General features: G+C 42.3%; 1 protein-coding gene across 1 annotated transcript; it reads left to right on the top strand.

Annotated features, from left to right (window-relative positions):
- Window positions 1–16: 16 nt before the first annotated feature.
- SEC61A1 (SEC61 translocon subunit alpha 1) lies at window positions 17–13,056 on the top strand. Its single transcript, XM_081851015.1, has 12 exons — window positions 17–154; window positions 1,992–2,059; window positions 2,930–2,995; window positions 3,101–3,179; window positions 3,797–3,928; window positions 4,064–4,173; window positions 5,952–6,105; window positions 7,139–7,299; window positions 8,200–8,397; window positions 9,573–9,764; window positions 10,469–10,545; window positions 11,483–13,056. The coding sequence occupies exons 1-12, from the start codon at window positions 148–150 to the stop codon at window positions 11,667–11,669; spliced, it is 1,431 nt and encodes a 476-aa protein (XP_081707141.1). The 5' UTR covers window positions 17–147; the 3' UTR covers window positions 11,670–13,056.
- The last annotated feature ends 3,504 nt before the right edge of the window (window positions 13,057–16,560 follow it).

Genomic DNA, 16,560 nt, shown 5'->3' with positions numbered 1-16,560 from the left:
GGGCGAGGTGCGGGGGGGGGGCGGTGCGTGGCAGGAAGCGGAAGGAGGCCGGGAAGGCTCAAGTAACTGACGTGTCTCTCCGAGAAAGGAGCCTGGAGTCTGCGCTCCTGCTTGGTCCTTCCCTTTTCCGCGTCGAGAGCGCCCAAGATGGGGAGTGAGTATCGGCGTCGCTGCTTGAGGGAGGGAAGGCGGAGAGCCGGTCCTGCCGCAGACGCCGCCGCCGCCGTGGCGGGCGAGAAGCGGAGGGCGCCCGCCTAGAGCGGGGGCGCGAGGGGCGAGGCGGCTGCAGGGAGGTCGGAGCGCTTCCGTCAGGGGCAGGGAGACGAAATGGCGGCTGGGGAGGGAGGCTGGTGGTGGCGGTGGAGGACGACTCCCCTCGAAACGGGGAGGATTCAAGGGCAGGTGCGGGAACTGTCAGCTTCGTTACGGGGGATCAGTTGCCCGTTACGTGCCTCTGCCCTGCCAGGACTGCGCTGGGGGGGCGGCCCTCACCCGGCACGGTTTAGACGCGGAGGCTTACGTGGCCGCCCCTTAAAACGATCCACGTTCGCTCTCTTCGTGATCGTTGCAGCGCCGGCCTGGAATAGCAAATTCGGCGTTGCCCCCCACCCCGATGAGGGATCCTCCCCCCCCCCGCCCCGCCCTCCAGATGAGGAAAGCCCCAGCCAGCCCTAAGGTCGCAGAGTGCGCCCGAGTGCGGCTTAAATGGGTGGCTGTTTGTTTGACACCCAGGGGGACTCTTCTATACATATATAGATAGATATGGGAAGCTAGTAAGTATTTTATATGGGAAGCTAGAATCAGCTAATAAATTGACACAATGCAGTCTGGATTATGGAAGCACTTTGTCTTTTTCATTGCAGTGCCACCCTGTAAACACAAATTTCTGAGTGGCTTAGAATAATAATGTGTTTTTAAAAAAAAGCTCAGGGGTTGCATAATCATAATGTTTCAAGTACACTATGCAGCAATGCTCTTTACTGGGAGAGAAACCCTTTCAGATATTGTTTACAATATGCAGAAATCATTCTTCTTTTACACACGTATCTAATTGTGACCCTTGTGTGAAGATAACTCTTTCCTTCTCTTTTTGCCTCATGCTTCCCAGTGCAAACATGTTTTTCATGCTGTGTGCCGTTTAAGGGCACTATGACCCACAGTGGAAGCCACAGTGGGCTGCTCCTGCTATCTGTTTGCATTCCTTCAGAATAACTGTGGCTGTAATGTGATGATGGCCAATTTCTTGCCACATCATTGCTATGGGAAATGTGTTTTCCATTGTACGGTGCTTTCCACTTGATAGTGTGATGGGGTGGCCACTAAGGTGGGTTGTGTATTTGGGAGGCATTCCTTTTATTTGAACTTTAAATTTGGTTTTACACTGATGGCATTAACACATTTCATTCTCTTAGCACACTATTGAAACATGTGAGTTTGGGCAGTCTTTTCATGGAAGTACAAGGCAATTTTAATTTCTTAGATTTTCATCTGTGCTACTATTGGATAGCCTTTCCTTATTATCTGGCAGCTTCATTTATACTTCTCTTCTTAGTTCTGCTTCTAGGAAAAGACAAAACCAAAATTTGATAACATGCCTAGTAAAAATGCATTTTTAAAAATGGCATTGTTGGGTTCCTTGCATGATAAACACTAGTTTTAATACATGTGAAGTTTCAAATGCTAACACCAGCAGTGATTCTAGTGAAAGTAGCCTTTCAGTTTGGAAATAAGATTCTGAAAGTACAGCCACCTTAATGCATAGGATCTCCATTGGAGTGCGAGTGGGAAATAAGCTTGTGCCAGGCCTGAGCCTTTGCTCAGACAGGGAATGAAGGTTCACTGTGATTTACTCAGGGTTATCATATAGGTTAGTGGCTGGGCAAGGTTTAAATTTGGGGATTCTAGGTTCAAGCCTAATACCCTGGCTCTTAAATTGACAAGGACCTTGTGAAATCCATATATCTGTTCTCTTTTCATACCTTTTTTCACAGTTAAATTTCTTGAAGTAATCAAGCCCTTCTGTGTTATCTTACCTGAAATCCAAAAGCCAGAAAGAAAGGTAAGTATCCTTAAATCAGTATTTGCAGGAGTTACTGCTAAGAGGAGAGTTTGCTTATATTATATTTTATTCTACTTTTCAGACAAATATTGTCTCTCAAAACAGCTTGCATAGTTAAAATGACAGAAAGATACTGCTTTCAGGCTTTATAACAGAAAATGCACTTGAATGAAGGAGAAAGGTATGGAAAGGAGATACATTTGGCAGTGTAAAAACAAGTTAGTGAGTTGTAAGCTGGCATTTATAGCCAGTCTGATCTCCCCTTACTGTTGGTCTTGCTTGGGTTGAGGTGCTGCAACTAACTCACCAGCCCTTGTTCCACTGACCAATGACAGAGGCTCTCCAATTCCAAGGCATTTGGAGCTGAGCTCTTAGGGAAGAGAGGGGTGGGCAACCCCTGCTGCTGCTCTTCCCCTGACTGATGGATGGGGCCAAGCTGATCTTCCCCCTTGCTGTGATGCTATTTATGGAAAGCAGGGGGTTGAACCTTCAGTTGGCCCCTTGGTCGCTGTCCAGTGTTAAGAAAGCTGTATATGTTGAATACAGTTAGATTGCTAAATGTTGCCATATGTTACCTTGTACATTTGTGCAGGCATGTCTGTAACTTAAGCACATGTGTTGGATTCCCAGCTAAGGGACTGTACAACATATGTACAAGAGTACAGCATTAGCAATTCTATGCTCAAATGTTACGAAGCAACTGGAAAATAAATTTATATTCATCTGAAGTCCTGGTTATGTTTTCTTTTGCCATGGTACCGTTTCTCCACCTTGTTTTCAATGAACCTAAGGCTTGTATTTTAACAAATTCTTCTAGCGCCAAACACATAGTGGTAGTGATTTCTTTTATAATTACATTTCCTTCTGTAGATCCAGTTTAAAGAAAAAGTACTATGGACAGCTATCACCCTCTTCATATTTTTGGTTTGTTGCCAGGTATGCATATTACATTATTTCAAACTTTCCTTTAAATTTAAAGTTTAAACCAAATCCAGGGAGCTAAGCCTGTGTTAATGTAATTCTCTTCTCTTGGAAATTCAGATTCCCCTGTTTGGTATTATGTCATCAGACTCGGCAGATCCATTCTATTGGATGAGAGTAATTTTGGCTTCAAACAGAGGTAAGAATGTCTCACTTAGCAAATGACACTGCTATCTGCTATGAAATTTTATACTTAAATACTAAGTAGCAAAACCGAGTGGATCCTACCACCAACTTAAGCATTTTGAGGTGCCACTGACTTCATTGTTAGAGAACTGAGCAACTACCTAACTTGCCCATTGAAAACTGTGAGACATCAATGTGCATAACTGACTGAACCATGGCCTGGATATTGAAATTGGAAAATGGAATTTTGGCTCATCTCCATGACCATGATGATGCTATAGTATAAAAATGGGAATATGTAAATGTGATAGTGCTCAGAACATTTCAAGTGGCTTTGACATAATTCATACATGTTTTCTCAGTAGGCCTTCCTCACCTATATTCCAGAATTATTGTATTGTCATTGTGTTGCTGATTGGGGTCTGGGTTGCTGACTGTGAGACAAAGATGCAGAAGAATGATGAATCATTTGGAAAGGAGTGGAGCTTCAGTTATGATCCAAATGCTTTCCCCTCCACAGTGCACATCTTTGGCCCTCTCTACATGTGCAGTGACTAGCTGGGAGGGTTGGCAGGAAAACTGTTTGTTTCCTTACCGTTTATCTGTCATTCTTATTTCCACATCCAACAGGCACACTGATGGAGCTGGGCATTTCTCCCATTGTCACCTCTGGTCTCATCATGCAGTTGCTGGCTGGTGCCAAAATAATTGAAGTTGGGGATACGCCAAAAGACAGAGCTCTGTTCAATGGGGCACAGAAATGTAAGTATCAGGAGACATTACAGAGCTTGCCATCTGGATTGGCTTAATGCCTTATGTAGATACTGATGAATTGTATCCTCTCGGGTAATTGGAGACTAGGTTAATTCAGTCTTTTCTTGTGGATTCATTCCTCAGTGTTCGGCATGATTATCACCATTGGCCAATCTATCGTTTATGTAATGACGGGGATGTATGGAGACCCATCAGAGATGGGAGCTGGAATCTGTCTGCTGATTACCATTCAGGTAATTTATTTATTTTTTGTATTGGACTACTCATTGATTGGACCTAGGAGATCTGTGGTTCAGTTGAGCTTCTAAAGACACCATCATTTTAAAGTTAAACACACTGCTTTATCTCCTACTTGTCCTCGCAGTATATATTAATTGAATCTAGAATGCATTTGCCAATCATCCTGACGCTTCATTATTAGGCATGGCTAAAAAAAAAAAGTAAAGGACCCCTGAACGGTTAAATTCAGTCAAAGGCGACTATGGGATGCAGTGTTCATCTCGCTTCAGGACGAGGGAGCAGGCCTTTGTTCACAGACAGCTTTCCGGGTCATGTGGCCAACATCACTAAACCACTTCTGGCACAACAAAACACTGTGACGGAAGTCAGAGCACACAGAAACACCGTTTATCTTCCTGCCACAGTGGTACCTATTTATCTACTTACACTGGTGTGCTTTCAAACTGCTAAGTTGGTAGAAACAGGGACAGAGTAATGGGAGCTCACCCCATTGTGCGGATTTGAACCACTGACCTTTCAATCAGCAAGCCCAAGAGGCTCAGTGGTTTGACCACAGTGCCATTTGCGTCCCTTTTATTAGGCATGGTATTCTTTATAGAAGCCTTGCATCTCTAGATATATTGAGTGCGTAGTTAGCTTCTAGGTTCCTCGTAAATCTTATGGATAAATTTATAGGGAAGTTTTTAATGTTTGATGTTTTATCAGTTTTTTATTATTAATATTCTGTTGGTAGCTGCCCAGCATGGCTGGGGAAACCCAGCCAGATGGGCGGGGTATAAATAATAAATTATTATTACTATTATAGAAGATCAGCTGTTAGCCATGATGTCTAGGAATGGAAATCTCCCAGACCTGGTTGCTAGAATCTAGGAACAAATGGAGGATGACTTAACGGCATCCTACTTCAGAGTGATTCCTTGCTACGTATGTTGACCAGTCTTGCCAAAAATAGGATATCTGAACTGTACTAACATTTGGCTTAACACAATGTAAGAATTTTCATGCCATATTGATCTTCAGAGTAACAGTTCAATTCACCTTCTGTATGCTGGTTTGTAGACTATGGGTTGTTACAGTATTTACTTTGGAACATTAGTACATCTTTTCTGTTTATGGCCAAAGGGCTTTTAAGCATTGGGTTCACTATAAAACATTTAGACCTGTGTTGCTGCTTTTGTGCACCTGGGCCATCAAAGTCATATTGTGTGAGCTGAGCTAGTGTAGCTCAAGTGATGGTGGTGTATGTGGTCTAGGAATAATAATAGGAAAACAGGGATTCAGTATCTGCACAGCTGTTGCTTTATTGCAGGGAAGGGAAACCCCTTGAGATGCTATTGAACTCCTCCTATCTACCCCAGCCAGCCAGTGGTCCAATATAGTGGAAGTTGTAGTCCCAAAAACATTGATGGCCAAACTTACTTAAAAGGTGTAAAAGTTGTATTGTACAATCAATTTTCCCTGCCTCCCCCCGAAAATCCTTAGCTGCAGCTAAGTTAGGAACAGCTTAGAAAGTTGGGTTTACATGATGCTTTTTATTTACCTCATGTACAAAGGAACTTCAGTTCATGTATCTCTGACTTGTGTACTTATGCTTTCAGTAATAACCATGTCAAAAAATATAAATCAAAGTTTAAAACAGGTAATTGTCATGTGTGCTGCATAAGCAGACATTTACAGAAAGCACTGACACTTTTTATTTCGCAGCCCCTCTATTAAAGTGATCAGGTATGGTTGTGGTGACTCTGGAAAATAATTCATGTTTGTTTTGCAGCTTTTTGTGGCTGGATTGATCGTTCTTCTCTTGGATGAACTTCTGCAAAAGGGGTATGGTCTTGGTTCTGGCATTTCCCTCTTCATTGCCACTAACATCTGTGAGACTATTGTCTGGAAGGCATTCAGCCCAACCACAGTAAACACTGGCCGAGGTAACCTCACACATGCGTGTTCTTTGTTTCACTGGAAGCATATCAGTTCCTCAGTTAAGTGACTCGGTGCCCCTGTGGATTGGATCAAAAGTTGGGTATTCTTTGGGAAAATGTTAAAAAACCTAAACACATACAAATGCACACCAGTACAATAAGGGCGTCAGTATTCCTCCGAAGCCACAAAATGTTGAGTGTCAATTGGAAGAGAGATGGAAGACTTGAGAGTGGGGAGTGAACTGGTTTGCCTGAACCATTAACAATTAACAGTATCTTGACTGGCTGGCTGGAACCCTGAGCAGGATTGCTTCTTTTTGGAGGTGAGGATGTTCATTTTATTGGAGGTCTCACTTCTCCGAAGAATTGACTGACTGGGGAAGCTACTTTACTATTTGTCATTTGCGGTTTTTTGGTACCCTTCCTGCATTAAATCCAGGGACCTTTACTTAGGCTTTTTTTTTTTGCTATGCAATAAATTGAATATAAAGAAGAGTTCATTATTTCCTTTGTAAACTCAAGTTTTAAGATGACTGCTTCAGTGAGTTTCATTTTTGTGTGTGATGTTAATGCATGGTTAGAGGGGGTAATGTAGCTCTGTAAGCAATGATTGTTAGTAGCTGCAAGTAAGAACGTTTAGTCCCTCCTATGTTATCACTGCCTGGGCTGTTAGATCAATTTGGAGGGGGCTTTCTCAGTGATTGTACCCAGTCTCTGGCATTCTCCCCATTATATCATTGATGCAACTTGACTAGGCTATGGAAGACAGTCTTTTTCCCCTCAGACCTTTCAATGATCTGCTAACCTGATCTGGAGGTTATGATTGCTTTCCTGTGGTATATTCTGGTTTTTAACTGCATTTTGTGTGTTTGTTGGCTTAATTGCATTGTAAACTACTCTAGGACCACACTGGTGAAAAGCAGTTTATAACCTTTTAAAATAAATTATTACAATTTTTATACAATTGGTTCAAAAGTCAAACTAATAAATGTCAAATTATCTGCAACTAAGCATCTCTCTATCACTCTCTCACTTTAAGGCATGGAATTTGAAGGAGCCATCATTGCCCTGTTCCATCTGCTGGCTACTCGCACAGATAAAGTCAGAGCTCTCAGGGAAGCCTTTTATCGTCAGAACCTCCCCAACCTCATGAACCTGATTGCCACCATATTCGTCTTTGCAGTTGTCATCTACTTCCAGGCTAGTAGAATTATGGAATGTTACTTAAATATAAGCAAGATGACAACAATAGCTGCTTGCTAACAGAGTGCTTGTTACAACATTTGTGACTGGATCCTAAGTATTGTTCAAAATGTTCCTGAGTTGAAACTCTGTTTCTACCAGTTTCTAAGGCCATCAGTGGCTTTCATCCACGTTATCTTTTGGCCCTTGTTTCTCATAAGTTCATCCAAACTAATCCTCGTAAGACCCTTTCTTTATGGCCTTTGACATCCTCTTAATCATTTGCAACTTTATCCAAGCTATAAATATTGTAATGGGATTTACCCATTCTCTCCCTTTTTTTTCTGTACGGTTTTAGATTGCTAGTTCCTTAGGGGAGCAGCCTGTTGCGTACCTAAATTTGGAAATTAGGCTAATAGCACTCTATAAATAACACCAAAGCATGCTATGGCCACAGCAAGTGTATTGATATTGGCCTTAATACCTTAATAGACCCTCCTACACAAAGTGTTTCTCTTTGCTTCTAAAAAGCATTCTGCTCCCAAGTTATCTCCCCGCCCCCCAGTTATAAATCAATCATATACTGGGGGGAAGGGAAAGGGCTGCACTATTAATGGAGATTTGATGCTCCTGCATAACATTCTCTTTTAAAAACAACCCTAATGACACTGGGAAGTGTGAATGATGCTGGATGGTATCACATAACTTCCATAACTGCAAACAAATCAGAACAATTGCTCAGTAAGCAGCAATCTTTAACCACTGTGTAAATTTTGTGCAAGCAAGTCAGAGTGGAATATTGAAACCGGTAATCTGGAAGAGCTCCAAGATTACTGAAGGTTTTTAGGTTCTCTTCAAGTGCACTGTTACTAAGAAGTGTTTGTTTCTGTATTTAACACTCACTTTTGCAACCTGCAGGGTTTCAGAGTGGATCTCCCTATAAAATCTGCCCGCTACCGTGGCCAGTATAACACTTACCCAATCAAACTCTTCTACACCTCCAATATTCCCATCATCCTTCAATCTGCGCTGGTGTCCAATTTATATGTGATCTCCCAGATGCTCTCTGCTCGTTTCAGTGGCAACTTACTGGTCAGCCTGCTGGGCACTTGGTCGGTAAGTATCCGCTTGATAAGATCTGTCCTGGATCTTGCAGCTTTAAACATAAAACCTGCTTTTTATTCGGGCTTGTACACCAACTCCGTACAAAGTATAAATAATGAGCTGAATTGGGGTGATTCAGGGGTTTTTGCAGTGACTATGGGGCAGGTTGGGCTAGTCCTGGAGCAATTTCCTCTTTCCCAAGATGACCCATTAAAAAAAAGGGCAACCCAGAAGAACAAACTACTCACAAAAGCCAAACTCAGTGTCGCCATGTTTCCAAAATTAAAACAGAATCCACTAAAACACCATATAAAGAAGATGCTGAGATAGGCTCAGGGGATAGGTGTAGGAACAGAACTGAGCTTTATTATATTCACACCTAATGCTCCCAGTCAAGGGCTAACAGCAGGGAGGTCATGCTAGGAAATACCTGTTTGGCAGGATAAATCACCTTTGTAGTGGCTAACTTGTTGCCAACTTTCATGCTGCAATGTGAAAGCACAATCCAATTTTGGCTGGCTTTATTTCTTATTGCAAGTCAATGGGATTTCCATGAATGAGTATTTTCTAGAGCTGGGGTGGGCTGGGCTGGATTGGGCTGGGTGAAATCAGGTTAACACATTGACCCCACAAATCAGATTGGGCGTCCATGCACAGCCCTAGTTTTTTTAGCACGAAGGTGCTCGCAGGAAGACTCAGACTGCAATTTTATACACATCTGAAAGTAAATTATTCTATATATCTTTTTTTATACCCCACCTCGAGGCAGCTCGAGGTAAAAACAAGAATCACTAAAAACATAGGGAAAAAGCATCATTAAAAACAATTAAACCTGTATAGAATTAAAACTATAAATGAGTATAAAACTATAAATTGCACTGAACCCCATGGAACAATTTTCAGTAGGCAAGCATAGGATTGTGTTGTGAGTGATGAACGTGTAAGGTTTGTTTTAGGAGCCAAGTGGTTTTCATACCATGCCTTGCTGGCTTTTTGTGTCCTTGCCAGCTCCTGTGTTTAGCACTTGTCTTGCAGTAGCTATAATAGAGTTTCTCAACACACACGAAGAAACCTATGCAGGTTTATGTTTGCTATATTTGAATTCTGTGGGCATAAAAGTGACCTCTGGTGGCTGCATAATACCTGTCCACTTAAGGCACAATCCAAACTGTCCACTTTCGTTGCAGGATACTTCATCTGGTGGTCCCGCCCGTTCATACCCTGTCGGTGGTCTCTGTTATTACCTGTCGCCTCCGGAGTCATTTACTTCTGTTCTGGAAGATCCTGTCCATGCAGTTGTTTACATTGTGTTCATGTTGGGTTCCTGTGCTTTCTTTTCTAAAACTTGGATTGAAGTGTCTGGCTCTTCTGCCAAAGATGTAAGTAAATAACATTGACCCCACAGCTCTGGATGCTTCTCTCCTCCCTCTTGAAAAACCATAATGCTTCCCTTGCTTTGTCATTTAGCAGAAGGTGCATTTAGTTCTGTGTCTAGCATTCTATTTAATTTTTGGAAGGATCAGATTTGACTAAGGAGAATAGGATACTAGCAAGCATTTTTAGTTTTAAAACATGACTCCATGATACCTCCCTCTTACTCAAAATGTCACTCCCTGCCTAAGCTGTTCATCTTCCTAAGCTAAGTCTGGTATCTTTCAAGGTTGTCTGTTTAACAAAAGAGGGGACAGCCATGAGCTTGCCTTGAACAAAATGGGTTTAGACCCACAAAAGCTCATGCTGCAATATATTAAGTCCTTAACATGGAGATGATTCTTTCATGTTTCAGCTTGTGAACGTTCATAGTTCATTTCTTATTGCAAGCCATTCTCTTGAGGTTACCTGAAAAGATGGTCTGCTTTCCATGGGCAGATATTGAGACATGCCTCTCATCAACTTGTATATCTTTTTAGTTTGGTTTCCAGAAATATTTATAATATTGCTACATCAGAAGTCCAGCCTTGCCATTTTTAATAGTCCTTAAATGAGGAGCATTGAAATCTCTTGTTTCTCATTCATAGGCAGTTCATCTTACTAACTGACTGTAAAAAGATCTAAGCTTCTTTTCTCTGTTTGGCCAATGCAGGTTGCTAAACAACTGAAAGAGCAGCAGATGGTTATGAGGGGTCATAGAGAAACCTCTATGGTTCATGAACTCAACAGGTGAGTTACAAACATGCAGAGATTCATTATGATTATAATGCTATATTCAGTCAATAATAATAATAATTTATTTATACCCCGCCTATCTGGCTGGGTTTCCTCAGCCACTCTGGGCGGCTCCCAGCAGAATTAATGGTAATAATAAAAAAGTGATAAAACATCAGACATTAAAAACTTCCCTGAATAGGGCTGCCTTCAGATGTCTTCTAAAAGTCGGATAGTTGTTTATTTCCTTGACATCTGATGGGAGGGCATTCCACAGGGCAGGCGCCACTACTGAGAAGGCCCTCTGCCTTGTTCCCTGTAACCTCACTTCTCACTATGAGGGAACCACCAGAAGGCCCTCGGTGCTGGAGCTCAGTGTCTGGGCTGAATTATGGGGGTGGAGACGCTCCTCCAGGTTTACTGGACTGAGGCCATTATGCTTCTAATGCTCTTGCAGTGTTGTAGTTTTGTTTTTTTTAAGGTTTTTTTTGCATGCCATCAAGATCCTAGCTATATAAGAGCCTCTGTTAATTCCTGAGAATACCCAATTTCATTTTTGTTTCTAGCCTCATTGTTTGTGACTTTAATGAGCACTATCCTTTTGTAGTGATCCTGAGGCTACAGAAAGTCAGGGTTTAACTTCATAGTTTTCTTACTGCTTCAAACAGCATTACTGTGACACACAAGTGCAAAATATAAGCAATGGGTCATATTTGAAGTGCCTCCTTAAGTCACATACCTAAAAGATGTATGGGGGGGTGACCCAAGCAGTCTTAATATTTGTTGCAGTTTGATGCATAGTTATCTTTCTCTGGATTCTTCCCCTGTGTCTTAACTATCTAGACCTACAAAACATTTTTTTTTCCACTGACTCGGTGTTAGCTGTGCCTGAAGATGCTAGTAATGTCTCTTAATATCTAATTTATTTCCTTCCCATTGTGTCTCTTGTCAGATACATTCCTACAGCAGCTGCATTTGGTGGCCTCTGCATTGGTGCTCTCTCTGTGCTGGCAGACTTCCTTGGGGCAATTGGATCAGGCACAGGAATCTTGTTGGCTGTTACTATCATTTACCAGTACTTTGAAATTTTTGTAAAGGAGCAGAGCGAAGTTGGCAGCATGGGAGCGCTTCTCTTCTAAATGCATTGTCCCATGGACCCTAGGGGAGTATGAAGAGTGTTCTAGGATTTTAAAAAAATCAGGTGAAAAAGATTAACAGCGGCATAGTAACATGGGCACACTGCATTAATAGGAACACTTATTTTAATGTTTTCCAAAGCACATTCCTTTGGTTCAGACTTTGTTAATATTCAGTTAATGTTTTATAAATCGCTGGAAAATGTGCAAAAAAAAAAAACTTTTTAGAAAAGAAGGTTTTTTTTGTTAATTATTGCTGGAAGCAACTTCTAAAATCTGGTTTAGTTTTGGTTATTTACTCTTCTCTCCCTCTCCCCTGGTCCTATCCCAGGATTTCTCGAGCTTTTCCAACTGCAGTTTAAAGTGGCACAATTAAGTGACATCCACTGGTGTTGGCTCACTTGTGCAGTGGACTTCATCCTTTCCATGTGGAACATCCCTTTCCCTACTCCCCATGCACTTCCAAAATTGGGTCCAGGAGGACTGGTGGGAGAAGGGGAAGTCATGTTTGCCTGTGTGATGTTGGATTTCTCCCTATCTCTTTGGTAGCGAGAGAGATCTTTCCCACCCATCATCGCAGCACCTATCTGTTACTTGTCATGAGTACATTTCTTCACTCTTCCTCCAGGGTACTATAAATTTTGGGACTGCCAGATATCTCGTCAGGTACTCTGGGTCTTGTGCTTCAGTACAGACTGTTGGCTTCTGACTGTTGCCTCACTTTTGCAGGTGATATGTTCTTTCTGTCAGTAGAAAACTCACATAAGGCCTGCTTCATGGGAAGAAATAATCAAGCCTCAGAATTGTACATTGAACAAACACAGACCTTTTACAAGTAATTCCACACAGAAAGCCTGACATTTCCAAGATGGATGTTGTCTGTATTCTTATATCCTGAGAAGAACAGTGTGCTACAGTATTCTTCCTGGAGGTTACCAAACTCTTAAAAGTTCTTATCTGCCATCACATTAAATAAGTTCTGTTCTAGCAGCTATGAGTGCTACAGTCATCCTGCATGCTGAAGAATACACAAAAGCTGCTGCTTATAAAACTTGCATATCGCTCCAGAACAATTTTTTCTACCAACTTTTTTTCTGGAACACTTGACTACAAATCATGCACGTTGATGCCAGCCTTAGAAATACCTTCCCTGTCTCTCACGAACCTAGCTGGAGAGCAGTGATGGCATTTCTCTGGAGGCCTAATGGCTTTTGCTTATTTCCAGGACAACTCCTACCAAATAGGAGAAGTAGCCATAAAGTCTTTAAGGAGTTTTGCCCCATCTTTAAAATTCCTTAAAAACTTAATTTCTGTCAGGATATATTGGTGGTTGTAAGGTGTTTTGTGTGTATTGTATAGGACCAAATAAAAACACTTGGTATAAAAGGAAGCCTGCAAATAAATTTTCCCTTTGTCAAGGTGATACTTGCCTTGCTCCCACTTGAAAAGGGATAGGGCTGAAAGATTCTCTTCTACTGCCGGTCCGTATCTGTCTGCCTAGATTTCTTAACTGGCATTTAAAATATGACTGTTTCTACCTTGACAAAGGCCAGCTTCCCCAGACAAAAAGAAGCAGGCACCAGAGTTCTTGGCCTCTGAGCCATACCATTCAACCAGTGTTCATTTGACAGAACAGCCTTGCTAACAGTGTGGAGGAGAGTACTCAAATGTACTGTAAATATGCTGCGGGCAGTTCAAAGCAGCTGGTGGCCTTTGCAAGGGCAGGTGTAGGTTCAGATTTTTCAATGACTGCAATTGAACTGGAATCCTCCTATTTCAGCCTGGATATACTTTGGACAGTTGATCCTTAAAAATAAGTTAATAACACACTTCTGTGCATCTTGTTTTCTGTGACCGGAGTCATCATGGTTGTTTTGATAGGTACAGCCTGAATGAGGGACTTGAACTAGAGTTTGAGAGGAAGTGCTTGTTCAAGGTGCTCTTGAAAATGAGGTGATGCTTGGGTTTCTTTGTGAAAATGGCCACACCAGTTTTCATTCCAATATCTCCAAGGCAAATACTGCATTTTCCCTTTCTACCCCCTCCCCATTTTGAAAAGGTTGAACTTTAAACAGACCGTAACATGCATAAAGGTGCAAACCATATTTTATAGTAATCTCTCCAGTTTTGGCTGCTGGTGCATTGTGTTACGTGTTTCATCTTTCCTACCCCCCTTGAAAAATGAGACTTGGCATTCCTTGTAATTTTTACAACACTCTGTTGTATCCAACAGTGTTACTCAACTGATGGTGTGGCTTCTGTCAATGGAATGGGGAGGGAAGCTATTTTCAGCAGTTCCCTCTCCACAGATCTACTGCACAGGGTTGGAAGATGCCGCAGAACAAGTGTGGTTACAGACAGATGAAGAATTGCTGAAAACTGTTTCTCTCCCTGTTCTGCTCACATAAGCCTTAACCATCAGCTGTGAGATATTGCCCTCATATTTCAGATTGAGGAGATCAAGCTAAGAGTAAGTGGCTTGCTAGCCTCATGTAATACATTGTGAAGGTGACATTTGAGTCAGCTTGAGTCAAGAAGTCTCATGAGCTCAGTAGGTCTTGCTTCCAAATACGGTCGTACCTTGGAGCTCGGAACGCCTTGGCTCATGAACAAATCTGCTCCTGAACGATCAAAACCTGGAAGTGAGTGTTCCAGGTTTTGAATTATTTTCAGAAGCCAAACATCTGGCGTGGCTTCTGATTGGCTGCAGGAGCTTCCTGCAGCCAATCAGAAGCCGCGCTTTGGTTTCCTAACGTTTGGAAGTCGAATGGACTTCCAGAACGGATTCTGTTCAACTTTCAAGGTACGACTGTAATTGGGCATAGGGTTGCCATCAAGGCCTGTACCTGTTTTGCCTTCCATCATTTCCCAAATGGTTCAAGGGGTCAAGCTGGGCTTTATCCTTAAAACACAAAATATCCAATGCATTCATTAATTTTTCATTCTAAAATTGCTCCAAGGCTTCAGACAAGGATCTTTCCCTAGGGCATGCAATCATTGATTGCTTATTTAATTTCTATACCACTTAATATATTAAATAATATTTTTAAAGTGGTGTGGAAAAAACTGAAGCAACAACAGAACTTAAACAACACTACTGTATTACAAAAACGTTACATATAAAATGTTACATTAGCACAAAGTTACTGATATATAAATATCAGTTCATTTCCTTCTGACACACCCTCTCTGCTTCTGGGTTCTCACTCAGGGCTCAACAAATTCTCACAATGGGAAGAGATCTTTGAAACAGCAGACATCACCCTAGTCTGACTTGACTTGCAGGCCCAAAGTGGATGCTGCTCCCTCAGTCTGCCCACAACTATGTCCCATTCAGCTGCACCCAGTTCCAGGTGCAGCAGGTTTGTTGAGTTTTCCAGCAAGTCCAGAGGATGGGGAAAGAGCCCTCCTCCACTCTCAGTTCTTTCTCCACCCTTTGTCCTGTCTGCCACCTCCAGCTGTTTTACTCTCCAGTGCCAGGGTTTGCTTTACTTGTACTCTACCGCTGAGCTCCAGGCCCTTCTCCAACTCCATACAAGTGATAGTTTTGCACTGTTTTCCTTCTCATTTTGAAAATGGGTGTAAATGGACCTGTAATCATTTTGAAAACGGACCTGAAAACCTAAGCTCTCTTCTGTGCTTGGAGAAGAATAAAATTGGAAGATAATGCCTGAGATGGACCCCATGCCTCCTAACATTGTGCACTGGAGTTAAATAAAGAAAAGCTTTAGAGCAGGGATGCCTAACTCTCAGTCCTCCAAATGTTGGACTACAGACACCCATCATCATTGACCATGCTAGCTCAGGCTGATAGAAGTTTTTGTTAAGAGCATCTGGAGGGACCCAGGTTAGCCAATGACACTTGAAATACTGTGAACAGTTCTGGTTACCTTTCCTTGCAAAGGACAACCAAACTGATCAAGGGAATGGAGCAACTTTCCTATAAAGAAAGGTCACAACATTTTAGTTAGAGAAAAGGCAAATAAACAGGAACGTGCTAGAGGTGTATAAAACTATGCACGGTATGAAAAAGAAAAAACTGGTCTACACCACAGAGCCGATCAGAAGGTCGGTGGTTTGAATCACCGCGACAAGCTCCCGTTGCTTGGCCCCTGCTCCTGCCAACCTGGCAGTTTGAAAGCACATCAAAGTGCAAGTAGATACAGTGGTACCTCAGGTTACAGACGCTTCAGGTTACAGACTGCTAATCCAGAAATAGTACCTCAGGTTAAGAACTTTGCTTCAGGGTGAGAACAGAAATCGCGCGGCAGCAGCGGGAGGCCCTGTTGGCTAAAGTGGTACCTCAGGTTAAGAACAGTTTCAGGTTAAGAACGGACCTCCAGAACAAATTAAGTTCTTAACCCAAGGTACCACTGTAAATAGGTACCGCTTCAGTGGGAAGGTAAACTGCAAGAAGCGGCTTAGTCATGCTGGCCACATGACCTGGAAGCTGTCTGTGGACAAACACCAGCTCCTTGGCCTATAGAGCAAGATGAGCGCCGCAACCCCAGAATTGTCCGTGACTGGACCTAACAGGGGTACCTTTACCTTCACCTGTTTCTCATAATACTGAAATTTGCAACCATCCAAGGAAGCTGAAAGTTGCAAAATTTCAAACTGCAGAATTATCTCCCACAAGACATAATGCGTAGCACCCAAGGCTGGCCAAGTTATTTTGGCACCTGAGACTGAATGTTCCATAAACACCTCCCTGGCAGACAGTGCGCAACAATACATGAAATTCCTAGAAATTTGTTTCTCTTGTATTACAGGCATGTTGGGCAGCTGATGGGGAATTCTGATCGATCTGTCTATGGTCTCCAGTTTTTCTTCCTCTTGCTGCAAAACAGAATAGGAATCCCCAGCTTTTAACGTGTTTCCTGCCTAAAGAAGG

This window comes from Podarcis erhardii, assembly GCF_964252035.2.
Source record: "Podarcis erhardii genome assembly, chromosome: 2".
NCBI lineage: Eukaryota > Metazoa > Chordata > Lepidosauria > Squamata > Lacertidae > Podarcis > Podarcis erhardii.
This window is presented reverse-complemented; position numbering and strand designations above follow the sequence as displayed.

What these genes read in the sequence shown, in the direction of transcription:
- SEC61A1 (XM_081851015.1), top strand. An exon ending in GCCTGCTGGGCACTTGGTCG is followed by an intron (nt 8,398 to 9,572) that starts GTAAGTATCCGC and finishes CTTTCGTTGCAG; the next exon opens with GATACTTCATCTGGTGGTCC. An exon ending in CTGGCTCTTCTGCCAAAGAT is followed by an intron (nt 9,765 to 10,468) that starts GTAAGTAAATAA and finishes TGGCCAATGCAG; the next exon opens with GTTGCTAAACAACTGAAAGA.